Source organism: Boleophthalmus pectinirostris, unplaced genomic scaffold, assembly GCF_026225935.1.
Source record: "Boleophthalmus pectinirostris isolate CB_2022bp ecotype Guang Dong unplaced genomic scaffold, ASM2622593v1 HiC_scaffold_6, whole genome shotgun sequence".
NCBI lineage: Eukaryota > Metazoa > Chordata > Actinopteri > Gobiiformes > Gobiidae > Boleophthalmus > Boleophthalmus pectinirostris.
The window spans coordinates 38,211,649-38,222,152 of NW_026571447.1; the positions used below are offsets into that span (position 1 = coordinate 38,211,649).

Consider the following 10,504-nt stretch of genomic DNA (forward strand, 5'->3'; position numbering starts at 1 on the left):
GAAAAGAGGGAGGGAGAGGGGAGAGAAAGAGGAGAGACAAAGAGGAGAGGGGGAGAAAGAGAAAAAAAGAGGGGAGAAAAAGAGGAGAGAAAGAGGGAGAGACAAAGAGAAGAGGGAAAGAGGAAGAGAGAGAGACACAGGAGAGGGAGAGAGGAAGAGAGAGAGAGAAAGAGAGAAGGGAGAGAGGGAGGGGGGAGAGAGAGGGAAGGAGAAGGGAGAGAAAGAGGGAGAGAGAAAGGTGGGGAGAGAGAGAGGAGAGAGAGGGAAAGAGGAGAGAGAGAAAGAAAAGGGAGAGAGAGTGGTAAGAGAGAGAAAGAGAAGAGAGAGAGAAAAAAGGAGAGAGAGAAAGAGAAGAGAGAGAAAAAAGAGGAGAGAGAGAGATAGGAGAGAGAGAATGAAAAAGGAGAGAAAGAGAGAAGAGAGGGAAAGAAACAGGAGAGAGAGAGGGAGAGGTGAGAAAGAAAAAAGAGGAGAGAGAAACCAGAGAGAGAGAGAGAAAGAAAGAAGAGAGACAAAGAGGAGAGAGAAAGAGGAAAGAGAGAAAGGGAGAGAGAGAGAAACAGAGAGAAATGTGGGGAGAGAGAGAAGAGAGCAAGAAAGAAAGAGGGGAGAGAAAAGGGAGAGAGAAAAAGAGCAGAGAGAGGAGAGAGAGAAAGAAAGAGGAGAGAGAAAAAAAGGAGAGAAACATAGAAAGAAAGAAAGAAAGAAAGAAAGAGAAGGGGAGATAAGACAGAGAGAGGAGAGGGAGAAAGAAAGAAGGGAGAAAAAGAAGAGAAACAAAAAGAAGAGAGTAAGAGGAGGGGAGAAAGAGAAGAGGGAGAAAGAAAGAGGGGAGAAAAAAGGAGAGACAAACAGGAGAGAGAGCAAGAGGAGAGAAAGAGAAGAAGGAGAGGGGGAGAGAGAAAGAGGAAAGACAAAGGAGAGAGAGAGAGAAAGAGGAGTGGAGAGAGGTGAGAGAGAAAGAAAGAAGTGAGAAAAAAGAGGAGAGTAAGAGGAGAGGCTGAGAGAGATTGAGAGAGAGGGGAGAGAAAGAGGGGAGAGAAAGAGAGGAGAAGGAGGAGAGGGAGAGAGAAAGAGGAAAGAGAGAGAGAATGAGAGGCAGGTTTATTTGTGCAGCATAATTTGTCCACGAAGTAAATCACAGTGAGAGAGGGAAGAAAAGAGAGAGAGAATCAGAAGAGAGTGAGAGCGAGCGAGCTAGCGAGGTGAAGAAGAATGATAGGTAGAGGATAGAGAGAGAGAGAGAGAGAGAAAGAGAAAGAAAGAGGGAGGGGGCTGTGAGAACAAGGAGGAAAAGTTGGAACGAGAGAGACAGAGGGTAAAGGAGGAGAGGGATGGAGGGATGGAGGGTGAGAAAAACAGAAACTGACAGAGAGAGAGAGAGAGAGGAAGAAGGATGGAGAGAGGAAAGAGGGAGGTGTGAAGAGAGAGATGGAGGGAGAGAAGTGAAGAGTGATGATCCAAGTCATTAAACGAACAGAAGCTTCTGCTATTGATCTACAGAAGAAGAGAGAGAGAGAGAGAGAGAGGAGAGAAAGAGAAGGAGGGAGTGATTGGAGAGGAGGGAAAGAAGGACGGAGAGAAGAAGGAGAGAGGAGAGAGGAGAGAGGAGAGAGAGAGTGATGAAGCGATAGGAAACAGTGCAGGGCTTTCCTCCGATGAGTCAGAGCAGGATTTGGGACTCCCGCCCACACACTCCTCACACACACACACACACAGAGAGAGAAAGAGAGAAAGAAAAAAGAAAGAAGAGAGGAGGAGAGAGGAAGAGATGGACAGAGGAGGGAGAGAAGAGAGAGGGAGGGAGATAGAAAGAGGGATAGGAGGAGAGAAGGGAGAGAGGATGGAAGGACAGAGAGAGAAAAATGAAGAGGGAGAGAGAAGAAGAGAGAGAAGAGAGGAGGAGAGAGACAGAGGGAGGGAGAGAGAGAAAGCTGGAGGAGAGGGAGAGAGGGGGAGGAAGAAGGAGAGAGAGGGAGAGAGACAGAAAGAGGGACGGAGAGAGAAGGAAGAGAAGATTGAGGGACAGAGAGAGAAAAAATAAAATAGTAAGGGAGAGTGAAGAAGAGAGAGAGAGAAGACAAGGAGGGAAGGAGAGAGAGACAGAGATAGAGAGGGAGAGAGGGAGGGAGATAGAAAGAGGGATCGGAGGAGAGAAGGTAGAGAGGATGGAGGGACAGAGAGAGACAAAAATAAAGAGGGAGAGAGAAGAAGAGAGAGGGAAGAGAGGAGGAGAGAGGGAGGGAGAGAAAGCGGGAGGGGTGAGGGAGGAAGAAGGAGAGAGGAGGGGGGAGAGACAGAAAGGGGAATGGGAGAGAGAAGGAAGAGAAGATTGAGGGACAGAGAGAGAAAAAATAGTGAGGGAGAGAGAAGAAGAGAGAGAGGGAGACAGAAAGAGGGATGGGGAGAGGGGGGGAGAAGGAAGAGAGGATGGAGGGACTGAGAGAGAAAATAGAGAGGGGGAGATAGAGTAATAGAGAGAGAAGAAGTGTGATAGAGAGAGAGAGAGAAAGAGAGAAGGAAAAGAGAAAGAGGGTGGGAAGAAGAGGCAGAGAGAGGGATAGAGAGGGGGAGAGAGGAGGGAGAGAGAAGAAGACAGAGAGGGTGAGAGGAATAGAGATAGAAGAAGAGGAGGGAAGAAGCGAGAGAGCGAGAGAGGGAGAGAGGAAAAGTGAGAGGGAGGAGAGAGGAGGTAGGGAGAGAAAGAAGGAGGGATAAAGGGAGGGGTAAAGGAGAGAGAGAGAGAGAGGCGAGGCAGAGGTGTGAAGAAGAGAGAGAGGCAGATGACAGAGGGAGAGACAGAGGTGTGAGGAGGATGTGAGAAAAAGAAGGAAGAAAAGTGGAATGAGAGCGAGAGGGAGGAATGTAGAGGGTGAGAAAAACAGAAACTGACAGGGAGAAAGAGAAAAAGAGAGAGAGAGAGAGAGAGAGAGAGAGGGAGAGGGAGAGAGAGAGGGAGGTGTGAAGAGAGACGGAGCAGATTCAGATTTCATAAAAGTAGACAAATGTGGTTTAGCGTTTCACAGCTGCAGCCGCGTTTCTCTTCATGTCAAGTTGTTCTTTTTGGTTTTACGCAAAATAAATGTTTCATGGGTTTGCACGGACAAAGTGTCTTGCTCAAGGGCACGACAAATAATGCATCAGTTTCATACATCGCTTTTCTGGACACTCAAAGATGCTTCAGAGAGCATTATTCATCACTCCACACCACTCCACACACACACACACACACACACACACTTTTATACCAGACAATGTGGTTGAAGTGTGTTGCCTAATGACACAACAGCAGTTTTTTGCCCTCTGGCACCTGATTTTCCCAGCAGTCGCACGTCCAAGGGGGTCTGGTGATAAAATAAACAAAAGCAATTACCGTATTTTTCAGACTATACGTCACTCTGGAGCATAAGTCACACCAGAAAAAAAATGCAAAATGAAGAAGAAAAAAACATCTTTAAGTCAAATCTCGGTGTCATTCGTTCATTCTTTTTTCAAAACACTAAGAACGGTTCAGAAGGTGTTGAGAACACCAATGAGGTCAGTTACGTCGCACGCAATGGCGTTACCAGGGCCCCACCGTGGAGCGGGCCTGGGGTGAGAGCTCGACGGCGAGCGTCTGGTGGCCGGGTCTTCCCCCACGGGGCCCGGCCGGGCACAGCCCGAACGAGCGACATGGGGCCGCCCTTCCATAGACCCACCACCCGCGGGAGGAGCCATACGGGGCCGGTGCAGAGAGATCTGAGCGGTAGTCAGAGGCGGAGGCCTCGACCAGATCTCCATGGAGACTGGCTCTGGGGGACATGGAATCCTGGGCGTCTCCCTCTGGAGGTGTTCCATCAGGAGGAGGCCCCAGGGAAGACCAGGATACACTGGAGGGACTATGTCTCTGGGCTGGCCTGGGAACACCTCGGGGTTTCTGCCCAGAGGAGCTTCAGGAAGTGTCTGGGATGAGGGAAGTCTGGGTTTCGCCACTTAGACTGATGTCCCCTCAACCCGGCCCCGGATAAGCAGAAGAAAATGGCTGGATGGATGGAGGCCCCCAACGAACCGACCTCTAGTTCATGGTCAAACTCCCTCCACAGAGCGTCTGCACCGACCGACCTGCACCTCCGAAAGTTTGAAACTACGCCTCAAAACAATAAGAGCTGTGATTGGTCGTCTCTACATCCGCTCTACATCCATTTCCAGTACACTTTCCAGCTTCATTTTGTAAACACAAGCGCCATTTTTAAATCGTCGCCTCCTAGTGTTGTGGCAGTGAAATACTTCACGGCGCATAAACCTTAAATCGGCGCAGATCCATAAATCAAAAACGACGGCGACAAGGTGACAGCGGCCGTGTGCGCTGAGTCGACACGGAACTATAATTCAGTCTTAAGACTTGCCCTCTTATACTGACTCACATTTCTTTAAGTTTAGTCCAGGATCAGTTCTGGTTTGGACCTGGTTCAGTCCAGCCCTCATGTAGTCCTGGTTTAGAGTCCTGGTTTAGTCCTGGTTCAATCCTGGTTCAGTCCTGCCTGTTCCACTTTTTTTTTTAAATGAACGCCCCAAATTTGAGGCTCCTATGTGAAAAGTTTGATTTCCAACCAAACATTATCACAATAAACTGAGAGCAAAAGACTTTTAGGGTTTTTATTCTGATCCCTCTCTGTTTTTTAAGGTGTTTTTAACGTGTGTGTTCGAGTTTAGACCTGATTTAAACGGCCCATGTTACACGGCTTTCTGATCTCTGTTATAAAGTTGTTTTTTCATCACAACCAGACCTGCATTTGTGTTTTGTTTCATTCAAATGTTTAACACACAAACCCTGTAGAGAGAAAATTTCAGGTGAAACAGCTTTCAGAGGTTTGGAGCTGCAGACAGAATGAAACAAAACACAAGTCCAGGTCTGTTTTTGACGAGGTAACAACATTATAACGTGACTTAAAGCTCACAAGAGTCACTTTTGTGTGATTTAAGTTGGTGTTTTTACCTGGTTTAAAACAGGTTTGGTTCTAGTTTAGTCCTTTTATTCACCAGGACTAAACCAGGTCTGAAACAGGATTAAACCAGATCTGGACCAGGTCTGAAACAGGACCTAACTAAATGAGATAACTAGAACTAAACTGGACTAGAACCAGGGCTGAACCAGGACCAAACCAGGTCTGAACCAGGTCTGAACCAAGTCTGAACCGGGTCTGAACCAGGACCAAACCAGGTCTGAACCAGGACCTAATTAACTGAGAGAACTAGAACTAAACCAGATCAGAACCAGGTTTGAACCAGGTCTTAAGTAATTAAGATAACCAGGGCTGAACCAGGACAAAACCAGGTCCAAAACAGGACTAAAGCAGGTTTGAACCAGAACCTAACTAACTGAGATGACTAGGATTAAACCAGATCAGAACCAGGTCTGAACCAGGTCTGAACCAGTTCTGAACCAGGACTAAACCAGGATTAAACCAGGTGTGAACCAGGTCTGAACTAGGTCTTAAGTAATTAAGATAACCATGTCTGAACCAGGTCTGAACCAGGACAAAACCAGATCTGAATTGGGACTAAACCGGGTCTGAACCAGGTCCTAACTAACTGAGATAACTATGACTAAACCAGATCAGAACCAGGTCTGAAGCAGGTCTGAACTAGGTCTGAACCAGGACTAAGCCAGGATTAAACCAGGTGTGAACCAGGTGTGAACCAGGTCTGAACCAGGACAAAACCATATCTGAATTGGGACTGAACCAGGTCTGAACCACGTCCTAACTAACTGAGATAACTAGGACTAAACCAGATCAGAACCAGGATTAAACCAGGTCTGAACCAGGTCCCAACTAATCAAACTAAAACTGAGCCTTTGCTAAACCAGGACTGAATCAGGACTCAACCAGGACCTTTTTATTCGCAGCACACACATCTGAACTTGTCCGGTTGGGTCGTGCAGGACCCGGAGTCATGTCCAGTCCCTGTCCTGTCCCCGGTCCTGTCCAGGTCCAGTCCCCGGTCCTGTCCCGGTCCCGCACTCACCGGCTCTGCCATCCGTGGAGCAGGTTGGTGTATTTCCTGAGCGGGCCCTCCAGGTGCCGTCTGCTCCGGGAGGCTGCGCGCGTCCCTCCGCCGCCGCCGCCGCCGCCTCCTCCTCCTCCGTCCCGGGTCGAGGCTGCAGCAGCGGGGCCGGGGCTTCGGGGGGAGCGGTGCATGACGGGACCGGAGCTCGGCGCGCGGTGAATGAACGGAGGGGTTTTCTCACTCTGGTGTAGGCGACTGCGGCTCTCCTCTCTCTCTCCTCTCTCTCCTCCACCTCCTCCTCCTCTTCATCTCTCTCTCTCCGCTCGCACGCGCTCCCTAGCCGCTGGATCGGTGACGTTATTGCGTTGTTTTTTTGTTTTGGAAATCCCGGGTTGGTCACTCCCACATGCAGCGATACACACACTACACACACACACACGCACGCACTACACACACACATACACACATCATGCACACATACAAAGGCGCGCGCAAACACGTACACGCGCCACACAACATCTCACACACTCATGCACACACGCACACGCTACATACATCATGCACATACACACATGCACACATACACACACATGCATACACACACACATTACATACACACTTGCACGCGCGTGGATCAATAATGCGCCACATGCGGCACGCGGGAGTTTCGCTTTATCGCGTCATCAGCATCTGCACGAAAATATACACGAGCTAAACCAGGACTAAAACAGGGCTAAACCAGGACTGAATAAATCAGGGCTAAGCCAGGACTAAATCAGGACTAAACCAGGACTAAACCAAGGCTAAACCAGGAATAAACCAGGGCTAAATCAAGAATAAAACAGGACTAAATCAGGACTAAGCCAGGACTAAACCAGGACTAAACCAGGACTAAACCAGGGCTAAATCAAGAATAAAACAGGACTAAATCAGGACTAAGCCAGGACTAAACCAGGACTAAACCAAGGCTAAAACAGGACTAAGCCAGGACTAAATCAGGACTAAACCAGGACTAAATCAGGACTAAGCCAGGACTAAACCCAGGACTGAACCAGGATTAAACCAGGACTAAACTAGGACTGAACCATTTCTGAACCAGGATCTAATTAACAGAGAGAACTAGAACTAAACCAGATCAGAATCAGGTCTGAACGAGGTCTTAAGTAATTAAGACAACCAGGTCTGAACCAGGACTAAACCAGGTCTGAACCAAATTCTAAATAATTCAGATAACTAGGACATAAGATAATCAGGTCTAAACTAGACCAAACTAATTAATTTGGCATCCTTCAGTCTGGAAAGTCTGGAAGCAGGATCCATGACACCGAAAGACCAAATAGTATTTGGCAAATCTGTGTCTCCAGCGAGAGATGCGACGTCACTCTGACGTAGAGCGTGAAAGAGTTTATTTATTTGTGATGTGTGAGCTGCTGTGTCCGGATGATTTCCCCTGTGGATCAATAAATCTTGTCTAAGTCTGACAGTCCAAACCAGGACGTGCACTATGCAAAATTATTCTATCAGTGAGGAAAACGCTGTGCTGAAATTTATTTAATTGAATTTCATTTATTTATTTATTTATTTAATTTAATTTAATTTCTTTCTTTCTTTTTAATTAATTAATTAATTAATTTTATTTTTTATTTTAACTTTCCATTTTTCTAAACTTGTATATAAACCTATTTTTAGGTTTGGCTAAAGCTAAAATAAATATTGTTCAGCTGCAGATTTTTGTTGTTGTACGGCTCGTTTCTGTCAACATCACGACATTTTATAGGACATAAATATTTCATAGACATGGTTTTCTGCTATAATGACAGTTGTTAAAAATTAAAACAGAAATAATCAGGTTCAACATTTCTGAATTTACCTTTGGATATTTTATAGCGAAGTACATCGTAGCCTAATCGATAAAAAAAATAGAAAATGTGACAGTAAAGAGGAGGAGAGTGAATAAATGGAACAGAAAAGGAAAAATGAATAAATGGAACAGAAGATCGACAGTGAGTATCGTTCAGGAGGAGGCAGAGGTGGCATATTTCCGAGCTGCTTTGTTTTTGTCCTGGTTTAGCCCCACTCGGAGCCCAGATGACGTTACGTAATCTCCGAGAGTTCACTGAGATGGATGGTAATAAATTATGTAATAACTCTTCTTCTGATGTTCACAAAATTAAACCGGAGCGCCTCGGGATCTGCTATAATTACCCTTTGTGCCAGAGCCCGCGCGCGATCACACTTCACCAACCATTTACATTTAACCTAATTAACTTTTCCTGCCTTTTCCCTCGTTTTTTCTCCACGTTTGTCAATAATAAGTTTATGAATGGGAGTGTAGATTTCACGCAGAGTGACGTAGCCTCGGTGTTATGTAAGACTCGGATGACCTGCGATGACTCGAGCGTGAATAACGTTACGTCTCCATATGTTAGGCGCGCTCCGCTGGGATTCAGGATGAGGAAAAAGTCACTGTGCGCGAGCTGTGAGCTGGAAACACTACGGAACCTTAAAGAGGCTCTACAGGGACCAGGTGCAAATGTTACGCGTGATTTTTAGGGTGTGATGCTGCTCATTGAATGCGTCTCCATGTGAGAATTGTTGTGACTTGGACCGTGCATAGACCTGGTTTAGTCCTGGTCAAACCTTCTTGCACATTAGACTTGGTCCAGACCTGGTTTAGTCCAGGTTTAGACCTGATTCTAAAGAGATGATGTTTTCCTTTGTGCTTTCCAAGGTCAGCCCAGAGACATAGTCCCTCCAGCGTGTCCTGGGTCTTCCCAGGGGCCTCCTCCCAGTGGGACATAAACACCTCCCGAGGGAGACGTCCAAGAGGCATCCAGAACAGATGCCACCTCAACTGGCTCTTCTCGACGTGGAGGAGAAGTGGCTCTACTCCGAGCTCTTCCTATGTGACTGAGCTCATCACACTATTTCTAAGGGAGCGCCCAGACACCCTGCGGAGGAAACTTAATTTGACCGCTTGTATCAGCGATCTTGTCCTTTTGGTCATTACCTAGGTCTCATGACCAGAGGTGAGGGGAGGAATGTAGATTGAAGGTAAATCCAAAAAGGCTTTCAGCTCAGCTCCCTCTTCACCACAACGGTTCAATACAGTGACCACATCACTGCTGACGCTGCACCGATCCACCTGTCAATCTCAGGCGGGTACATATACATTATACATAGACATATATTTACATACTGTATATACATATCCAACCACATACTCTCCTACCCATCCACTCGCTCGCACACACTCATACAGGAACACAAATATAGTCGATCCATTGCATGGGACAAGAAAGAAAGAAAAATAAATAAAAATATACAACCATGATCCTTACGACCAGCATTCTGACTACGACCAGATTCATGAGCTGCACTTCGGTCACAGAGCTCCGTTCACACATTGAGCATAATTAACAAAACAACTGAAAATTAATAGGAATCATCAGTGTTTTGATTGAACAGATCTAAACTGGAGGATCAACAGTTCTATGGATAAAGTCACACATTTTGTTTTCTGTGGATCAATCAAAATTGCAATGATAGAAATTATGGTCTTTTGATGTTAGTAAAAACATCATGATGACCTTTTATTGTGCCTTTACTGAGAGCATTCTGTAATTGTCATGCACGTGTTGGTGGTCAAAACAGGTCACAGTTGATCACTACACTTCTCCTGGTTACAACAACTTATTATTATAACTATACTCCTTGTGTTAGCGGAGCACATTGGTCAAATTTGAAATCCATATACGTTAAATTAATTTAAAAACCTATATTACTCAAAAATAATTCTTGTGAGCTTTAAGCCATGTTATAATGCTGTTACCTCCTCAAAAACAGATCTGGAGCTGTGTTTTATTTCATTCATATGTTTGAGTAACTCTTTATTATTTGTCTATCTGCATTTCCAAAGCTCAAAATGCTCCGTTGTACATTGTGATGTCATGAAGTGGTAGTTTTAAAGTTAACAGTACCTTTTGTTTCTTTTCTTTAGTAGAGATCGGTAATTCCAGGGCTGAAATTATCCAAATGATTCTAGTGAAGGTGTGTGGACTTTAAAAACACAGTGGAGCACTTCCTGTATTACCACATGACATCACAAGGTGGAACAGAGTGTTTTCAGTTTGAGAGAAGAACTCCGCCTAAATCTGCAGTTTGTGTTAAACATGAATGAAACAAAACACAACTCTAGGTCTGTTTGTGATGAAACAACAGTGTAACATAGATCACAAAACAGAGTAATATGAGCTCGTTAATTCACAAAATTATCTTTCTTTGAGAAACTAAACCAGCTAATATAGTTAATAACAAAGAGTAAAAAATATAAATGAAAAAAAAAATCTAAATAAGTAGCAACAGTTTGTCACTGGTTTAATCTAAACCACTTAAACTGGTACAAGATGATGTGTATGCACTTTTACTTGTATCCTTCCGCTCCAGCCTCGACTCCAAATCCATCTCTGCCTCCAACTGTTTGAGAAGCAGCAGCTCGGCTCCTCACAGACATCAA

General features: G+C 45.5%; 1 protein-coding gene across 1 annotated transcript in view; it reads right to left on the reverse strand.

The window, feature by feature from the left end:
- The window catches only part of LOC110168211 (oxysterol-binding protein-related protein 10-like), a 38,016-nt gene extending 31,837 nt beyond the window's left edge, over positions 1 to 6,179 (reverse strand). Inside the window, exon 1 of the mRNA XM_055163921.1 lies at positions 6,007 to 6,179. Coding sequence (XP_055019896.1) covers positions 6,007 to 6,179 — 173 coding nt within the window. The remainder of the gene's footprint in view (positions 1 to 6,006) is intronic.
- Positions 6,180 to 10,504: the final 4,325 nt, after the last annotated feature.